We start from the raw sequence: 19,935 nt of genomic DNA, 5'->3' as shown, positions 1-19,935 counted from the left end.
CCAAGTTCCACCTGTTATTATTAGCTGGTGGGAAATAAGCTGAATCCCTGCTTAGATTTTGAAATAAGCCAATTTTAAGTTGAGAGAATGCTGACACTTATTTTGTGGTATAGTCACCACCAGCAAAAGTCTAGCTCTCTCTAGCTCATGAAATAATGAAGAGCCAGTAGTATTTGCACTAACTTCAGCACAAACAGACCAAAATCAAATTAGATGAAGCTGTATCTTCTACTCTATGTGACACAGAAAACTAACAATTTTTAGTAGCTAGTGGGCTTTGGTGGGAGATCTTAACTCTTCCTCGATGCAATACCATGAGTGTTCAAAATTTTCTGTCTTCTGGGTTGTATTGTCTGAATAACTTGGGGGCTATTTTAAGAAAAGGCTGGTTCATTGTTCTAGGAGGGGAAGTTGACTGAAGGTATATTAATAAGTAGACTTCTCAGAATTATGATTATTTCCAGATGGATGCTTATTCATGTCCTCACCTTTTTTATTATTTTTATTTTGGTATCATTAATCAACAGTTATATGAGGAACATTATGCTTACTAGACTCTCCCCATCAACAAGTTGCCCCCATGTACCCCATTACAGTCTCTGTTCATCAGTGTCCTAAGATGCTATAGAATCACTACTTGTCTTCTCTGTTGTACAGCCCTCCCTATGCCCCCCCTCATTACACATGGTAATCATGCCTCCTTTCTCCCTCACCCCCCTTATCCCTCCCTTTCCACCCATCCTCCCTAGTCCATTTCCCTTTGGTAACTGTTAGTCCATTCTTGGGTTCTGTGTGTCTGCTGTTTTGCTCCTTCAGTTTTTCTTTGTTTTATACTCCACAAATGAGTGAAATCATTGATACTTGTCTTTCTCTACCTGGCTTATTTCACTGAGCAAAATATCCTCTACCTCCATCCATGTTCTTGCAAATGGTAGGATTTGTTTTCTTCTTATGGCTGAATAATATGCCATGGTATATATTACCATATCTTTATCCATTCATCTACTGATGGACACCTAGGTTGCTTCCATTTCTTGGCTACTGTAAATAATGCTGTGATAAACATAGGGGTGCATATGTCTTTTTCAAACTGGGCTGCTGCATTCTTAGGGTAAATTCCTAGAAGTGGAATTCCTGGGTCAAATGGTATTTCTATTTTGAGCTTTCTGAGGAACCTCCATACTGCTTTCCACAATAGTTGAACTAATTTACATTCCCACCAGCAGTGTAGGAGGGTTCCCCTTTCTCCACAACCTCGCCAACATTTGTTGCTGTTTGTCTTTCGGATGGTAGCGATCCTTACTGGTGTGAGATATCTCATTGTGGTTTTAATTTGCATTTCTCTGATGACGAGTGACGTGGAGCATCTTTTCATGTGTCTGTTGGCCATCTGAATTTCTTCTTTGGAGAACTGTCTGTTCAGCTCCTCTGACCATTTTTTTATTGGATTATTTGCATTTTGTTTGTTGAGGTGAGTGAGCTCTTTATATATTTTTGATGTCAACCCTTTATCAGATCTGTCATTTATGAATATATTCTCCAATACTGTAGCATGCCTTTTTTGTTCTATTGGTGGTGTCCTTTGCTGTACAGAAGCTTTTCAGCTTGATATAGTCCCACTTGTTCATTTTTGCTTGTTTCCCTTGCCCTGGGAGATATGTTCATGAAGAAGTTGTCCATATTTATGTGCAAGAGATTTTTGCATATGTTTTTTTCTAAGAGTTTTATGGTTTCATGACTTACATTCAGGTCTTTGATCCATTTCAAATTTACTTTTGTGTATGGGGTTAGACTATAATCCAGTTTCATTCTCTTACATGTAGCTGTCCAGTTTTGTCAACCCCAGCTGTTGAAGAGGCTGTCATTTCCCCATTGTATGTCCATGGCTCCTTTATTGTATATTAATTGACCATATATGTTTTGGTTAATATCTGGACTCTATCCTGTTCCACTGGTCTATGTGTCTGTTCTTGTGCCAGTACCAAATTGTCTTGATTACTGTGGCCTTATAGTAGAGTTTGAAGTTGGGAAGCAAGATCCCTCTGCTTTATTTTTCCTTCTCAGGATTGCTTTGGCTATTCGGGTCTTTTGTGGTTCCATATGAATTTTAAAACTATTTGTTCCAGTTCATTAAAGAATGCTATTGGTATTTTGATAGGGATTGCATTGAATCTGTAGATTGCTTTAGGCAGGATAGCCATTTTGCATGTCCTCACCTTTTAAGCAACTACCTACGTATGTTACCATCTGGTGTTCAGTGACTGAATGGAAATCTTTACTCTTATTTATACAGCTGTGGCCAAGTTTGTTACTTGAGCCACCAAAGGTTTTAAGACTATAATAGTCATGTCTTTCTCTTCTGCTATTACTCAACTTTTACAATTGCCTTGGAAATTATTAGAAATAAAAACAGTATCATCTGAAAGATATTAATAAATTATGCATGTTTCTTACTTGTTCTTTTTCAATGTTCTTTTTAAAGAGCATTTTGCAAGTACTGACAGAAATCTTTATCACAGGCTTTACTTATCCCAAGAGACCCTATGGGACTTTCTTAAGGAGACTGAAGATATGTGCGTTCTCAACAAGGATTTAGCCCAGGGGCACCTCTGAAAGTATTAAACACTGAAAATCTTTGTCTGTGGGGCTGCTTTAAGGAACCTTCAAATTGTTGAAGAAATGTGTAAGCTGGTTAATAGTTTGCATGAGAATTTCTGCCAGCTTTTCAGTGTTTCAGAGGAAGGCAAAGGCTCACTAACAAGAATTTGAGCAATCATTGCAGATTACAGAAAAAACAGCATAAAATATTTGCAACATGGAGAACTTAATGTCTAAAATCACATTTATTTTCCTGGACAATCTTATACCCTTTCCCTCCCTTTTATCTTAGTAGGCAGCATTGCCATCTCTCCATGTGTTTAAGAAAGCCTGAAGTTACCTCAGCTCTTTCTACTTCCAGCTCATGGCAAAAACAAATGAAGTCTGTCTCCCAGGATGTTTCATGTCTGTCCCCGGCTCCTTCTCCATGTGCCACGGCCCTAGGTATCTTGGGCCTTGAGTTATGAGGGAAGTCTCCTCATCGATCACTCTGCCTCCATTCCTGCCTTGGATCTATAAAGAAAAATTAAAATCCTGGAAGGAGTTAGGACAGTTATACATGTCCTTCCTTCCTCTGTTCTCTTTGTTTTGCTCCTCTTCCTGAAGTAGCATTTAGGTGGTGAGACTTGGTAGGGAGAGCTGCACTTTGCTTGGAAATACACATTCATCTTAAATGATTGAGAAGGCAAGGCTAAGGGACCCAAGGACAGGCTTTCTGCTGCTGCTCTGGCTTAGGCTCTGCAGAACTTCAAAAGAAGAGACACAGAGAGTGCTAGGTTGTCAACCCAGGTCATCAGGGTAGAGGTCTTGCAAATATGGGCAGAAACTGGTTAGGAATATGGTTTGCTTCTTACAGTTTCTTGGGTGCTCTCTCTCAGGGACCTCACCACTGTGGAAGGTGGCCTGCTGCAGTGCAGAGGTAGCCAAGGTAGGGTTAAGTTTAATTACTGGACTATGTAACTGGGATTCCAGACTATTCATATTTGACACATTTTTTCTAAACTATTTATTTTCCTATAACAATTGTTGGACATCTCATTATTTGTTCACCATATCTGCAATATTTTAAAAAGAAACCTACATTAAGCCATTAATGCAATGATTTTTCATGATGGTCGAAGAGTACCTAGCATGCAGTAGGCACTAGAAATATTATAAATCAGTGTCAAACAAAACATACTTATCAATGCATATCTATAAGACATACATGCATACACTGCTAACATGAATAAATAAATTAACCTATCTATTTGGATTTAGAGGAAATAAAATTAATTGCCAGCATATGAAGTGATCTACCTGATACCTCTGTCAAAAAATATAAAAATTGGTTATTTTATTTTTACATTTCAAAGCTTAGCGTTTTCATTTTCATGGCAATCTCCACAGGCTGACAGCCAGTGTAATGATTTCAGTGCCAGTGCTCCAACTATTAAAACATTGGGAATGGCATGTGCATGCAAGCACACTGAAACAGCAAAAATAATGAAGGAAATGCCAACTGATGAAAAATGATATGGCACAACCTATATTGCTGATGGGAGGGCAAACTGGTACAAATACTTTGGAACACTCACAGAATCTACTAGAACTGCACCATATGCACACCCTCTGACCAGCCACTGCAGTCTTCAGTATCTATCCCCTGAAAGTTTGCACCAAAAGCCTATAACTACTCAAATGTTCATCACTGCTAGAATAGATAAACTGTCGTCTATTCATACAATGAAATATCACTCAGTGACAAGAATGATCAATCTACAACTGCCTCATATGTGAATGAATCTCACCAACAGTGTTGACTAAGAAAAGCCAGTTGAAAAAGCCTCTATACTGTATGATTCTATTGAAGGAAAATACAAACCCTGGCCGAATTGTTCCATGCTGTTAGGATTCAGCGTAGTGCTCACCCCTGATGAAGAGGTTTCCCAGAGCTTGTAATGTGCTGTCACACAATTTGGGGGCTGGTTACGTGGGTGTGTTCAGCTTGTGAAAATGTATCAAGCCACATGTGCACTTTCCTATTTGTGCAGCATAATTTTAAAGAGAATTAAAACGAGAATGGGGAAGGCCAGGAGACATGGTAATGGAAGAAAGGAGGAACAGAAGTATTATAATTATCAGGATGTTTGCCGCCTGCCGGGGCATTTGACTTCACAAGCCTCATCACCAGTATGCGGCAAGTGAACAACTGGCCAAGGGTCTTCCCGGCTCTTACAGCGCACATGATGGGCTGCTGACACTCATTTACCTCCTCTCTCCCCTTTAAGTGTTCCTTTGTGATTTTAGTCTTGCAAGGTGTTTGCCTTGTCCTTTCAATGTTTCTAATGTTTCTAACCTGGTCAAAGACCTGGAAAGCATCACAGTAGAGGAACTTTTTTAAAGTGTAATAGTGATTGAGATGGTGTCTCTTCATGCAGAAATCCTTCGAAATTCTATGCATACATCTGGAGTCCCATAAAAGCAACGATGGCCTTGCAAAAGACTTCTGTTCTCCAGAGTCCTGGGATGTTGTCAACAAGACACTGTGAGAAATGGTAGAGGGGATGTGTTCTTAATGTCCTTCCTGGCTGTTTTGTTTCCTAGTTTCTCAAATGTTGAAAATATGCCTAGTCTTTGTTTCATGACTTATCAGGAGGATCAGGTAAAGCATGAGCTGATTATAAATCTAGGGCAAAAAGGTTAAAAATGACTTTGTTTTCACAGGGTTTTCCTGTTGAACTGGTCAGTAGTGTTTATGGAGCACCCCCTGTACCAGTGTTGCACGCAATGGGCCTCCGGGAGGGAACTAGACACTCTCTCCCAAGGGTTTACCTTCTAGTGAAAGAAACGGGCAAAAGCCATGGAAACAAATAGGTGAGGGAACAAACAGGTGTAAGGAGTGTTGCAAAGCTGGTAAAGTGGCTGACACAGCAGGGCACCATGAGGGGAGGGGCCATCACCGTTTGTGGCCAGGTAAGGTCTCTGAAAGGAGACACCTGAGGCGGGACCACCACTGTTGACGCGGGCACACAGAGATGTGGGATGAGGTGTCCAGGAGAATGCAAATGCAGAGGAGACCCACGTGTCCCGGGATGGCCCGGTGAGGCTTGTGGGAGGCACACTCCTGGTAGGTGTGTGCAAGAAGCTTCCAGGAGGGACAGCTGGCAACGCCAGCTCCAAGGGATGCCCTAGAGAGCTGCAGTGTGCTACAGGCACTGCCTTCTGGAGCTGAGAGGCCAGGGGCAGTGCAGATCACTGACAAAGACCTTGGTAAAATCAAGAATGAGAACAAGAGCAATGCTGGAGAGCAGACAATGGATGGCCCACAGGCTGGAGTTCTGCATGAGGCAGACACCAGAGGGCATTGACCACTGACAGGAGAGCCATGAGCACCCAGGTGAAGGGGGGATTACTTTAAGGACATGCATTCAAGAGAGGTGTATTTTTTTTAATCGTGGTAAATTTACATAACATAGTATCAATCATTTTAGCCATTTTAAGTGTACAGTTCAGTGGTACTAAGTGCATTCACATTGTGCATTTCATCATCTCCAACTGAAACTCTGTCCCCTTTGAACACAAAGTCCCATTCCCAGCCCCCAACCCCCATTCCCCTTGCTGTCTCTATGAATGAATGTGACTGCTCTAGGGGACCTTGGGTCAGCGCAGTCATGTGTCTGTTTTTCTGTGACTAGCTTATTGCATTGCAGATAGCATCATGTGCTCAAGGTTCAACCATGTGGTAGCAAGTGTCAGAACTTGAGATGGTGTCTCTTCATGCAGAAATCTGGGTTTTGGAGGGAAGACAGGGAAGAAGAAATATTTTGGAAGTGACAACAGAGACACCTCCCTTACTTCTAAGAATGGAAATCGGTGGTGAAATTTCAGAGGGAAAATGTTGCAAATTACCAGGGCCCTGGGGAAAGCACTGTGCTCAAAGGGCAGCCAGATTCAGAGAGAGGGGAAAGGGAAAGGGACATTAAGGGCCAGGTGCAAAGCTGGAGTTCTGCTGATGACAGACTGAGTCCCAGAGAGCAGTGGACAGGAGGTAGGGGATGCCTGATAAGGTCAGGTCAGGAGATGAGTGCCCTTGCAGAGACCAGGATCACAAGGGCCTAGTGGGAAGGGGGTTTATTTGGAGGAGCTCTGCAAGTCTTGGGTGTGCCTTCCAGCCCACGGCTGCTACTTACAGAAGAATCACTGAAAAATAATGAGCAGTCAGTCAAGAATTTCAAGAAATCTGTGTAGCAGCCCATGCCACAGAGGGAAGAGATCAGGGTCTTCAAGGCAAAGGTCCTCTTCCATTCTGACACTTTTGAGGCCTGGGCCAAAGGACTTTACCTGTCTAAGCCTCCACTTCCTCATCCATGTAACATTAGCTGCTTTGAGAATTGTTAAAAGTAGGAAATAAGAGAATGTATACAAAGGGTCTCTGAAAACTATTAAGTGCTATTCCAATGTCATTGTTATTATTATTATTATAACAGTACTTATTGATTCTATTTAACATAAAAGAGAGAGTAATATGGAAAGTCCTTAAATTGTGTTTTACTATCATAAGCAAATCAGTCCTATTGTGTGTCTATTCAGCAGAGAGTCAAATAGCCAGGTTCCTGCTTATCCACCCTCAGATATCTGGCACCCCGACATTACTAGAAGACAAAGAAAAGAAATAAAGCCTCTTGTTTAGTTGACATTTAATATGCCAAGGTAAGTTTTCACTTTATTAAATTTTGCATGATTTTACCTTTTTCATACTTCTTATACCCTTTCATTCACCCTTCTTTAACTCAAATTTATTGGACATGGTCTGGTTATTATGTTCAGATGTTTTTGTTAATAAGTAGTTCATTTTACCAAAAGAACAGCACAGTCTAATGAGGCATTTAAAGGGCCAGATATGACTTAATTTCTCTAGCAAATCCTTAACTCTAGAGAAAATTTGGTGAACTATAACTAGATCCCGTAATTCTTGTGCCTTGACTTAAATCTGCCTACAAATTGTAAGGATTGCTGTCTTCTCAGAACATGGACGTGAGAGCCGGGGAGCCAAGTCTCATGTTTCTTATGACCTAAAAACTGAGGAACAGCTGCAGCCTTAGGGGCACAGACCTGAGGTGCTGTCCTGCTTGCTGGGTCAGGAGATGTCTGTGTACTACAGAAGCACAGAACTGCCTCCAAGACTACTATTTTATCTTAAGAGTGCAATCAAAATTATTCCATATATAGTTGACCCTTGAACAATATGGGGGATTAGGGGCGCTGACCTCCACATAGTTGAAAATCCATGTGATCTTTGATTCCCCAAAAACCTTGACTAATAATAGCTCACTGTTGACCAGAAACCTTGCTGGTAGGATAAACAGTTGATTAACACATCTTTTGCATGTCATACGTATTATATACTGTATTCTTACAACAAAGTAAGCCAGAGAAAAGAAAATGTTTTTCAAGTTGTCACAAATGTCCAAAAAATTTTTCCAGTATATATTGAAAAAATCTGCATATGCAGTTTCAACCCATGTTGTTCAGTATTAGTGTGGTCTTATGTAAAGAAAAAATGCAGCAGTCAAATAAAAGAGCAGCTTGAACAGGAAACTTAATATGAACATTAATTATATTTAAATAATTCAGAGATAATGTTAAAATTACAGCCCCACAGAGACTCCTCCCTCTGCAAAGGTCAACCAGTGGAACTTCCCAGAAAACACTGTAAGCCTTTTCTTACTACTATTTTCTTATTGCCAACATCTTATAATAAGCCCTATTGTATGTAACACCAAGTAGTTGTAGGTTTTACCGAGAAGAGACTACTTTGGATGTAATTCTTTCTGCCACTAGATTAATTTTTTGGCTTACAAAAGATAAGAATTTTGGCAAAATATGAATTCATAAATGTATTTAGTAATATTTTAATATACATGAAGTCATAGATTTAGGCCTTTTATGTTTAAAAACTTTTTCAGAACCTTGTTTGAATGGTAACAATCTTAGAACCTATACCTGTTCTATGTTAAAATATAAGTGTGTAAAATAAAACTATACATGTCCAGGGGTCTAAAAATCATGATGGATAAATATAGAGGAATAATGATAACCACTTTCTCTCTTGAACCCTCCTCTGCTGTACATTTCTTACTATAAAGTAAATGTAATTATTCTTCCTAAACATGTCAGAATTAGAGGCTCATAAAACTAGCAAGCAAAGCCAAAATTCAAACTAAATTCTTTCATTTCAATGCTCATACTTTTTACATCACACAACTGCAATTTGAAGTGTAAAGAATTTCATGGGTTTTAATATACTTTCTCTTCTAACATGTTTAATTAGCAAAGCATATATTACATTTTATACTTGTAAATGGCAAAATTTGTCATGTTCTTCCTGAATTGCATTGGAAACAAATGACATAATAGAAAGATAAAAATGTGCTCCAAAGACAAAAGAAAAAAGAAACTTAATTCAAGAAAAATGGTAATAGGACAGAGCAGACTGCTGTTCCTATGCAACAACTTAAAAAGTCAGATAAATAAATAAAATCACTTTTCTAAAGACAACAGGCTGCTGTGGAAGCAAAGAGATGAAAGTAACTAAAATTTCTGAGCAGGAGAGCTCTTCATAAGTGAGCCATCTGTCATCACGTGTTTTCTTTGCTGACTCAGGCATGGGCTGAGGATATATAGGGACTCTAGTCTCCAATGGGAGAACAAGTGCTCTTAAGAAATTTATAAGATGTGGAAGCCACCTGGGGCTGGTGGGGGCAGGAAGCAAAGCTCAAACCTTCTGAAAGTGAAACTGAGTCTCTCAGTCTATCAAGACTCAGGAAATGGAAACTGCCTAGGCTCTAAATCCAAAGCTCAGGAAAAAAATACCCAAGGAATGGGAAATAACCAGAGATTACCTAATCTTATGAAAACTGCAACTAGCCCCAACCCATTTCAATACCTGTTGGACTGAAGTAATCAGTCCCTCTCCCTCCAAGGAAGATCCCTTGATGGTGTAAGATGTTACCTGGACCTACATAGTCTCTCTACATATAGCATTGACATACAACAAAAATTACTAGATATGTGAAGAGTCAGAAAAATATGATAGAAAAAAACAAATAATAGATACAGGTTCACAACCTCACTATTGGATTTAGCAGATAAAAAATTAGATGGACAAAGATGAGGAAAAGATGGAGAATTTCATCAGTATTTAAATGTATTAAAAATAATCAAGTGGACACTAGAATAAAATAATTTATGAAATTAACAGCTCACTAGATGGTTTGACAGAAGGCTGAACACAGCAGAGGGCAGGTTAAGTGAACTATAACACAGGTGAAAAGAAAATATTCAAATTGAAGAGAGAAAGGAACAAACAATGGACAAAACAAAACACAGAATAAGAGACATGTGGGAAAAAAAGAAGAATAACATATATGTGATCTCAGTCCCAGAAGCAGGAGATAAAGAGAGAAAACAGGTGAAAAGCAATATCTGAAGAGATAGAGTGAAAATTTTCCAAAGCTGATGAAAGATATCCATCCACAGATATAAGCAGCTTAGTGAATAAAAAGCTAGACAAATATCAAACCACACTTGGGCACATTACATTCTAACTGTGGAAAGCCAACAACAAAGATAAAATGTTTTAATCAACCAGAGTACAGTGACATATTATCTTTAGAGAAGCATGACTTTTAAACAGAAACTACAGAAGTGGTATGATAATGGAATGAGAGTGCAAAAGTAAGACAGACTGTAATTTGTAATTCACACATTTTTTATAATAACTTATATCCAGAATACATGAAAAACCTTTACACACCAATAAAAATGAAACAGACAACACAATAGGAAAAACAGGCCAAAGTCTTACAGAGGCAGTTTACAGTATACAAATGGCCAAAAAAAGGTGCTTAACATTATTAAAAAGGGAAACACCAGTTAAAGCAATGATACACCACTACGCAGTCCCCAGAATGGCTAAAATCAAATGGGTGGATGGTACTAGGAGCAGAGGATGTGAAGCAATATATATTGCTGGTGGGAGTATAAATTGGTTTAAAACATAAAAAGTTTGAAAAACTGACAGTATCTAATAAAGCTAAACATACACTGGGTCTTTTACACAGCAATTTCACTCCTGGGCATCTAATGGAAATAAGGGTTTATGTTTATCAAAAGACATGAATAAGAATGTTCATATTAGCATTATTCATAATAGCCACACTAGAAACAACTCAAATATCCTTTAGTGGCATAATGGAGAAATGAACTGTGGGGTATGTACAAAAAACAACACTGGACAGCATTGAAACACAATACATGGAACACCAAAAAGTGAATCTCAAAAAACATAATTCTGAGCTAAAAGAACCAGATGCAAAGAATGTGTAACATTTAATTCCCTATGAGGTTCAAAACCAGGCCCAACTGATACATGATTTGAGCACTTAGGGAGTTCTGACTGGGAGGGAGCAGAAGGGGTCTTACTGTTACGAGTTGAGAATAGAAATTCTGTCTCATCTAGAACGGAGTGATCCTAATGGCCAACCCACCCCCCAGCCCCAGAAAACCATTTGGAAAGGTCTGGAGACAAGTTTTGCATGTCAAATCTAGGAAGGGCTCTTCCTGGCATCTTGTGGATCAAGGCCAAGGATGCTGCTGAACACCTTATAATGTACAGGAGATATTTACACTGAAATGTCAACAGTGCTGAAGCTGAGAAATCCCAATCTAAATGATGATCACTTGGGGTATATTTAGGTAAGCTTTATTAAACTGTACACTTAAGACATGTACAATGTAGGCAAGGGAAACAAAAGCAAAAATGAACAAGTGGGACTACATCAGGCTGAAAAGCTTCTGTACAGCAAAGGACACCATCAATAGAACAAAAAGGTATCCTACAGTATGGGAGAATATATTCATAAAGGACAGATCCGATAAAGGGTTGACATCCAAAATATATAAAGAGCTCACACACCTCAACAAACAAAAAGCAAATAATCCAATTAAAAAATGGGCAGAGGAGCTGAGCAGGCAGTTCTCCAAAGAAGAAATTCAAAAGGCCAACAGACACATGAAAAGATGCTCCACATCGCTTGTCATCAGAGAAATGAAAATTAAAACCACAATGAGATATCACCTCACACCAGTAAGGATGGCTACCATCCAAAAGACAAACAACAACAAATGTTCGCAAGGTTGTGGAGAAAAGGGAACCCTCCTACACTGCTGGTGGGAATGTAAATTAGTTCAACCATTGTGGAAAGCAGTATAGAGGTTCTTCAAAATGTTCAAAATAGAAATACCATTTGACCCAGGAATTCCACTTCTAGGAATTTACCCTAAGAATGCAGCACTCCAGTTTGAAAAAGACAGATGCACCCCTATGTTTATCACAGCACTATTTACAATAGCCAAGAAATGGAAGCAACCTAAGTGTCCATCAGTAGATGAATGGATAAAGAAGACGTGGTACATATACAGAATGGCATATTATTCAGCCATAAGAAGAAAACAAATTCTACCATTTGCAACAACATGGATGGAACTAGAGGGTATTATGCTCAGTGAAATAAGCCAGGCGGAGAAAGACAAAGTACCAAATGATTTCACTCATCTTTGTGGAGTATAAGAACGAAGAAAAAAACTGAAGGAACAAAACAGCAGCAGAATCACAGAACCCAAGAATGGACTAACAGTTACCAAAGGGAAAGGGACTGGGGAGGATGAGTGGGAAGGGAGGGATAAGGGGGTGGAGGGAAAAGAAAGGGGACATTACAATTAGCATTTATAATGTGTGGAGAGACACGGGAGGGCTGTGCAACACAGAGAAAATAAGTAGTGACTCTACAGCATCTTACTACACTGATGGACAGTGACTGTAATGGGGTTTGTGGGGAGGACTTGGTGACACGGGGGAGTCTAGTGAATATAATGTTCCTCATGTAATTGTAGTTTAATGATACCAAAAAAAAGTATTTTGCAATTTAGAACACAATTAAATAATAACTAATGAAATTTCTAAATAATAGAATTTGAGCATTTCCAAACCAGAAAGGTTAGCTGGTTTTCATAATGATTGAAATAAGCAAAATATCACTGCTGGGCAATGGGGCATGTAACTCATATTTCATGAATGATTTCCCATACAAGTAGCTAGGATCTAATCAGCTGGATTAGAGTCAAGGTAATTTATTCTATGAATTCATAATTGTGCATTACCTTGAGCACTTAGTCACATCAAACTTTATTGTGAATGGCTGCTAGAAAAGCCCATTCAATAGTGCTATGAACTGACTCATTCCCACTTCATGCAGTGTTGTCTAAACTCTTGAGCTGCTCAAGGAAATATTCAGGGACCATCTCAGTTAGTGCTGGGTAGTCAGTGATTCAACTTATTATACTAAACGCTAAGCTCTGACTCAGAGTGAACCCTATTAGCTGCTGACTGACACTATACATATTTGAATAGAAGCCTGCACTGAGTCACCTGGTGGCACACCGAGAGCCAACCTGATATTCCCAATCTGACAGTGATTCACACCATAATCATACTGGAACTTGACACATGTGATTTCAAAACTCAGTTCTGCTTAACTGCCTTGGGAGCATGCTAGAATGTCCCTCCCCACTTAATGCCCTAAATTTCTGTCAGGAACATGTGGTAGTTATACAGAGATGCAAAGTCAAGGGGAAAATACCCAGCTCACTCCCTGGAGAGAGCCATGTTTCCTTCTTCAAGGACTCAGGCAGCTCCTAGAAGTGCCTTTCCTGAAGACACACCGTTCCTATAAAAAGCTTTGCAAGACCAGATGCTCACTTGAAAGGCTTCGCCATGTAATTCCTAAACCACTCACATGAGGGCTGGATCTTTAATCTACCAGGTACATCTGTCCATGGAAGGTGAATGTCATTAGATTGCCACATACAGACATGACAGAACAGTAGGATTTTAGGGATTGCTCTTCAAGAGCCTGGAATGAAACCAGTTACCAGGCAATTACATTAAAATACGAAAGCTTTTTTTCTCTTTCACTGTTGTGTGTCCACAAAATCTGGAATAATCACATCTCCTATGTAATTTTGGAGGCCTTTTCTAAAAGCTATCTTACAGGAAAGACCTTCAAAGTCAGGGGGAAAGAGATTTTAACAATTAAGAAAAGCTCAAAAAATTATTTCAAATGTAAAAGTGCTACAAGGGATTAAATAGAATATACAACAAAATACATACTTTAGTGGGGCCTTAAATTCTGCTGGCTCTGTGGCCTCACCTTTGCAGTCTCATATTATCTTCTGTTGTGAGGACAGTGATGAAACTGGAATAGTCAAACTGCTGCCTGATCTTTCTGGTGTTGGATATGACACGTGCTGTGTATTTTTGCCTTACACCTTCAGGTTTTCTGTCTGTTGAAGGTTCATAAATCTGTAGTAAACAAGAACTCATCTATGTGGTATGTGAGGGCCCTGGGGAGCCAGTCAGAAGACCTAATCCTAACTCTATTTCAGCCCCTATTTAGTTGGAAATACCTGGCCAGGTCCCTTAACCTCTCTGAATGTTTCCCCATCTGTAAAGTGAAGGAGGTGGACCAAGTAATCCTTTATCATTCTCAATTATTGATATCAAGGGTATTCTGGCTAAAATGTGATCTCAGAACAGTTAGCACTTTTAGCCCCTAAGGTAAACTTCTGGATTCTCTTAAATAAAATTGACTCAGTGCAGTATTTTAGTGAAACAGATTTTCTGTACATACCTGATCTAATGTGTTTTTTAAAGTGCATATCTATAACGTGAAATATTCTGAAGGTTAGAGACAATTTTCCTAAAATGCTGTTTGAAGCTTGAAAGTAAATATTTTATAATTATTTTAAATAAAAGGGTCCAGGTGATGAAGAAATGCATTGTATTCAAATGTAAATACTGACATAGAAAATATTTACTGTTTTTCTAATTTTGATGTTGGAAATTTTTTATTTCATTATGAATACTCTATATCATACAAATATAATGTATTTTGTTCCAGATATTTTTATACATTGGTCTACTTAGGCGATTTAGCATCAATATAAAAATGGTAATAATGCCTTTTGTTTGGTAGGTGCCAGAGCGCTAATGTATTAATATACTGAATGCTGGCAGATACCCTGCGAGGTAGGCACTTTTATTATCCCCATTTTGCAGATGGTAAAACGAAGGCACCAGGAAGTTAAGTAACTTGCCTAACAAAGGTCACACAGATAAACTGGGATTTTAATCCAGACAGTTACAGAGCCCAGGGCTCTCACTCTCATATGCGTTACAGATACGTGATACAAAAGATGCCAATTTACTGAAGATAAACAGGATGAGGCCCAGTAGAAAATTAGGTTATGCGCAAAAAATTAAAATTTATGAATAGAGTCATTTCATTACAAATGTCCTTGCTAATAATAAATATGGAGAGGAAGTAAGACTGCTTTGTGAACTCGAGCCCTTGTTTAGTCTATTCTACAATCGGTAACCACCAGAGAAGAAATGAAGCCAAGCAACCCAGAGGTCCTGCAACCTATGACGGGAGGAGAGGTTCAGACTGAAGGACAGGGACTGGATTGGTGTAGGAGCTCTCTGCCCTCCAGACTCCGGGGGCAATGCGAATCCCCGCGGAGCACTGCCTGCTCCTGCGAGCCAGTGGACTAGAGGACTCCCGCCGGCCCCGAGGCACAGCCTGCAGTTGGGACCACCAACCAATCGGGCTGGATTGGCCTCGGCCGGATTCTGAGAAGGGAGGGAAGTGAGGAGAAATTTCCCCTCTAGCGCTCTCCTTCCCTCGGACAGAAACCGCCTTCACGTTAACTCCAATTCAGGGCGGCTCGGCGCAGCTACAGCCTCCAGAGCTTCCAGCACGCGCCCGCGGGCCTGGCTGCAAGGACTCTCCGCCCCCGCGCCCAGCCCACGGTTGGGTCGCTCGCGCGCCCTAGCACTTTGCAGGGGTTTTCCCGAGGCGCGCAACCTACTCGGGTCTCTGCACACCACCTTTCCCAAGGCCTCTCCGCGCCCACTCCCCCAGAGGCCGGGTGGGAAGGCCGCGGAGCGCACCGGCTCCCCAGTGGTCGCCCCTGTCCATCCCTTTCCGCCCACTCCCCAGCAGCAGGGAAGAAGGGTGGCCGCTCTAACAGACCCCCAAAGCCCCACCGCCAGAGCGCAGCCTCTGCGAAGGTCCCTCCCCCGCCCACTTCCCCCTTTCAGTCTCAGCAGCCTGGGCGCCCAGGATCGCTCCAACTTGCCGAGAGGGCGGGACCGTCAACCGCTCCGGTTTGTCCAAGAAACCCGCGGTGCCCGCAACCTTAACTGCCTTTCCCCAGGCAAAGGGTAGGGAAACTGTTCCGACCACTCGTTTTCAAGGGCGTGAATGCCGACAGCCAGTCAGAACCCCGAGGTCCGGGGGCGAGCGCCCATTTCTCGGCCCTGTTGGTTGGGTTCTTCTCCAGAGCTGCTCCTCTCCTAAAGGGAGGTTCTGCGATTCAGGGAGTGTCTCCCATTCCCTTCCCACCTGCGCTCAAACTGCCCGCCTCCAGCGCCACCCAGCCCCTTCCTTGTCCTCTCCCGTAACCAGTAAGAAATGCCGACGTTTCCACCCACTTGGAGTTCCCCAAATTCTCTTCGGTTGTCAATGTGCATTTTAGCCTTGAAGATCTAGGCTCCTGCGACCCCCATCCACTCAGTGACCCCAGGCCACAGAGGTTGAATCGTACGGACGCCCTGGGGAACTCTGTATAGAAATTGATCCTGGTGTCTACAAGCACCCCCTGATAACACAGTTTACACCTCCGTCCCCAAATAAGCACTGACTAACCTACGGCGCTGGAGCTGCAGAAGAGGCAACAGACCCGCACCCGCTCCCGCCACCGCTGCGATGAGGGTGCCAGGTCCAGCCCAGAGTGCTTTCCCGCCCGAGGGCTTAGGCCAGTCCGAGGGGAAGAAGGGCGGGACTGAAGGAGCGGGATACTCACGATTCCACTGTCCACCGGGGAAGCTGGAGGGGAAGGTCCGGCCAGCTCGTCTCCGTCGGCCGTGCGCATGCGTCCCGCGTGTGCCAGATTTTTATTATAATACCAAGTGCTGTCCTTACCAACCCCTCCGATCGCTCTCACCGGCTTTCCTCTTCCTCTGGCTCCCGGTCTTTCCTCTCGCCCCCTCCTCCCTCCCTCTTCCTCGCTCGGCTTTGCCTCCTCCCCGCAACCTCCCTACGCTCTCCCGGGCCGGGCAATTCCGGGCTTGCCTCCCTTCGGCGGCAGCACGCTTCACTGGGGCGGGTGCTGGGGAGGAGCGGTGTCGCCCGAGGCCATACGCGGGACCCAATCCGCGCCCAGACCGTAGCCCCCTCCTCCAACTGGAGACTAGGAAGTACCGAGAGTGTGGGCGCCAAGCCAGGCGTCTGCAAGGCCCTTTCTGCTATCCCTTTGCTGCAGCGCGCTGGGGCCGAACTAGACTCCCCTGTGCTGGACTGTGTACTCGGACCTTGGGAATGAAGTGGGGCAGAGGGAGGTGCGAGTGTGGGTGTGCGGAGGAGCAGGGCGCGCGTAGGTGGCGCTCGGACCCTGGACAGCCAAGGCACCGACTGGTCCCGCCTCTGGAGGGCAGCCCCTACCTTCCGCCTTTTCCCAGGGTGTTTCTCCAAGCTCTGCCCCTGTCCCACCCCGATGCATCCTCCGTCACTGGTTGTTCCGCACTGGACAGGACTTCTCCCCGCCAGCCAGAGTCGGACGCCCCACGTGGCTCGGGGAGGAAGAAACTACGGACTCCTGATCTCCCTGAGTCTCTAGGGGCTCCGAAGTCCGGGGAAAAGGGTCGACCCGGAGGGTGGCGGAGGAACCCTGCCTCCCAGCTCTGCGGGTCCAGAGAGCTATAGTCCCTATAGCGCACCATGTGCCCTCGGGAACCAAAGACGGGCAGACCGCTGGGGCCGTGCGCCGAAGCTCAGGGAGCTAGCTGAAGCTGGAGGCTGACCTGACACACACAAAAATAGCATTACGTCATTTCCTCCCAGACCTCCCGAGCCTGCAGAAGCCGAGAGGGTAGGGAGAGTGGGAGCGCGAGAAGGGCCGGAGGCGCGTCTAGATAAGACTTGGAAGAGAGCCACCCTTCGTGAACAAGAACTTGAGAAACAGTTTGAAGCCAAGAAAAATGAAGGTGGAGGCGGCGGGAGCAGCGAGTAAAAGTGACAGGACGGCGAGGCGCGGGATACTAGGCGCTCAGGGCGGGGCGCGGGTCCCCAGGGCGCGGTGGACGCTCTCCAGGGTCCTGAAGGCGGGAGAAGCCGCGGGCGACCTCGTGGGCTTGGCACGGTTCCTCTGCTCTGCAGTTGCCAGGCCCTGCTTGTTTTCTTTCGCAGTGGAAGTTTTGTGGGAAGCGATTGTCAGGAGGAAGGAAACCTAGCAACCCATTCTCATTCATGAGGCCCCTTCTGGGAAGACGCCTAGTGCGTTGGCTGATTTGTCTTTTAGTCGTTTGTATGCGCCCAGGGAGACAGTGAAGTCTAGTTTGCATTTCCGACTAAGTTCACACTGTTTCGCTTCCCCTTATTACCTTTTCCTGGAGAATGGGGTGGTTTTTCGAGTGTGTTCGTTCTCCCAGTTCAGATGCTTCTTTTCCTTCCCCCGCCTTTTGGCCGGCTGCGTTTTATCCTAGGGGTTGCAGCTGAGAGCCTGGGAGGCCACTGGAGAAGTGCGGACAGCTCACTTGAGGGGGGAATGAGAGATTTGGGAAGTGCTCAGAGACAGCCTTGGCGCCAAGCGTTTGTCTGGCTGGGCAGAACGGCCGAGACTAGCCCCTCGGGCCGGGGTTCGGGTGGGGGTTGGGCCGCCGCGGAGCAGCTTGACGCGAGAGGGTCCCGGCTAACCCTTGCTTACCTGCGGGCCGCCGCACGCCAGCAGTCGCTGCGGAGTGGGCCTCCAGCGCAGTTCAGGAACCTCAGCGGACGCGTGTGGCCGGGCTGAAAGGACTCTGCGCTGAGGAAGTCAGGAGAGAGGTGGTTGGGTCCCAAGCTACCCAGGGCTTGATTAAGTCTCCACGGCCTACCTGCTCTGCCTTCTCTCAAGGGCTTCAAAAAAGCAAAAAACGCTGACAGCGAGCGGCAGGCACTCTTCTCCGACGTATGCCCCATTCCTAGGGGCTCAAAGCAAACTCCATGCGCCTTTCGTGGATCCCAGAATTCGTGTCTCCAGCTCATGTTTTCAAGTGGTTTTGTGAAAATGTCAACCTGTCAGCTGACTCCTCTCTTCTCTCTCCCCAGCCCTTCAAACCTGAGTGACTTGTACGCCCCTTCTCCAGTATGCTTCATTAGGCATTTTGATTCGGTCCTGTGCTTAAAGACAGAGACGCTTGTGAGGGAAAAAGCTGAAATATTCAGGCAGAATGAAAGTCCGGAACTCAGTCCCAGAAACAAAGCCTGCTGCCCCAGTTCTGGCTCGCATCCGGCAAAGAACCAAAGGCTTCTCTAAGTAGCAGGAGTGGGCAGCATTATAGGTGTAGGGTGCTGAAATCCATTGACATCCTTTGGCTCTTCAGGCAAGGACAGAGCTACAGAGTATCAATGCAGCCACGAAATTCGATCTGAGAAAAGTTATCTGCGGAAAGAACTTCAGCTGCTGCGGTGCTGATTACTCCAGAAAGCCCTATGTTCCTTTTAGGCCAGATATTCTAGGCGACATTCTGAGGGTTTCAGTAACATTAGCCACAAAATGGAATAATCTTGGAATCCATATTCCGGAAATAACTGCTCCTTAGGGATTCAGAAGACTTAGGGAATACTTTTTTCTGATGAAATGCCCACTTCCCTAATTAATCATGCTGGCTATTGAATCATGCAGAAGGAGAAAACCACCACACCCCAAATCAATATAAATAAAGTCTCATTCCTTTAGAAGGCAAATTGAAATTTTTCATTCACCTGGCTAAGTAGTTTCATTTCATAAAGGGAACATCCATGGTAGAATTAAAGTACTTTTTCACCATAAATTTATGAGAGACTTTAGAATTAAAATCACAGTTAGAATGGACTTTGAAATTAGATTTAATTTTATGAGATGACCTATTTTTTCCTGAATTTTATTTTTACAATTCTATTTTGCTGTGGTTTAGCCATATTATTCATTTTTAATTTCTGTTATTTGTAGAAGTAGCTCAGTTGGATCTAAGAATCCCATCGATAGTGATTGAAAACTAGAGGTAAATCTTTGCTTGTGCTGACTATAAATCATGGAGACTGGAAAGCAAATATAAATAAGGTAAACAGACCATGACTATAGAGTCACAGGTTAATATTCATTTGAGGCCAAATAAATTATTAATAGCATGCTTCTATTCGGTTCACTTAGAAT

At 43.2% G+C, this 19,935-nt stretch overlaps 1 protein-coding gene across 7 annotated transcripts in view; it reads right to left on the bottom strand.

Annotated features, from left to right (window-relative positions):
* The window catches only part of LOC108388533 (regulator of G-protein signaling 20), a 125,115-nt gene extending 105,483 nt beyond the window's left edge, over positions 1 to 19,632 (bottom strand). For 3 of the 7 annotated variants that reach the window (XM_073229519.1, XM_073229520.1, XM_073229515.1), the window contains exon 1: positions 16,567 to 19,627. Coding sequence is in view for 3 of the 7 variants with exons in the window: in XM_073229515.1 (XP_073085616.1) it covers positions 16,567 to 16,635 (69 nt within the window). In the remaining 4 variants the exon portion in view is untranslated. Of the gene's footprint in view, positions 1 to 16,566 lie in introns of all 7 variants that reach the window. The other 4 variants (XM_073229517.1, XM_073229518.1, XM_073229516.1 and 1 more) reach the window with 3 other exon arrangements.
* Between the last annotated feature and the right edge of the window lie 303 nt (positions 19,633 to 19,935).

The sequence above is a fragment of the Manis javanica genome, chromosome 2 (genome assembly GCF_040802235.1).
Source record: "Manis javanica isolate MJ-LG chromosome 2, MJ_LKY, whole genome shotgun sequence".
In the NCBI taxonomy this organism is placed as follows: Eukaryota; Metazoa; Chordata; class Mammalia; order Pholidota; family Manidae; genus Manis; species Manis javanica.
The sequence above is the reverse complement of the archived record's forward strand: the minus strand, read 5'-3'. Positions and strand labels throughout refer to the sequence as shown.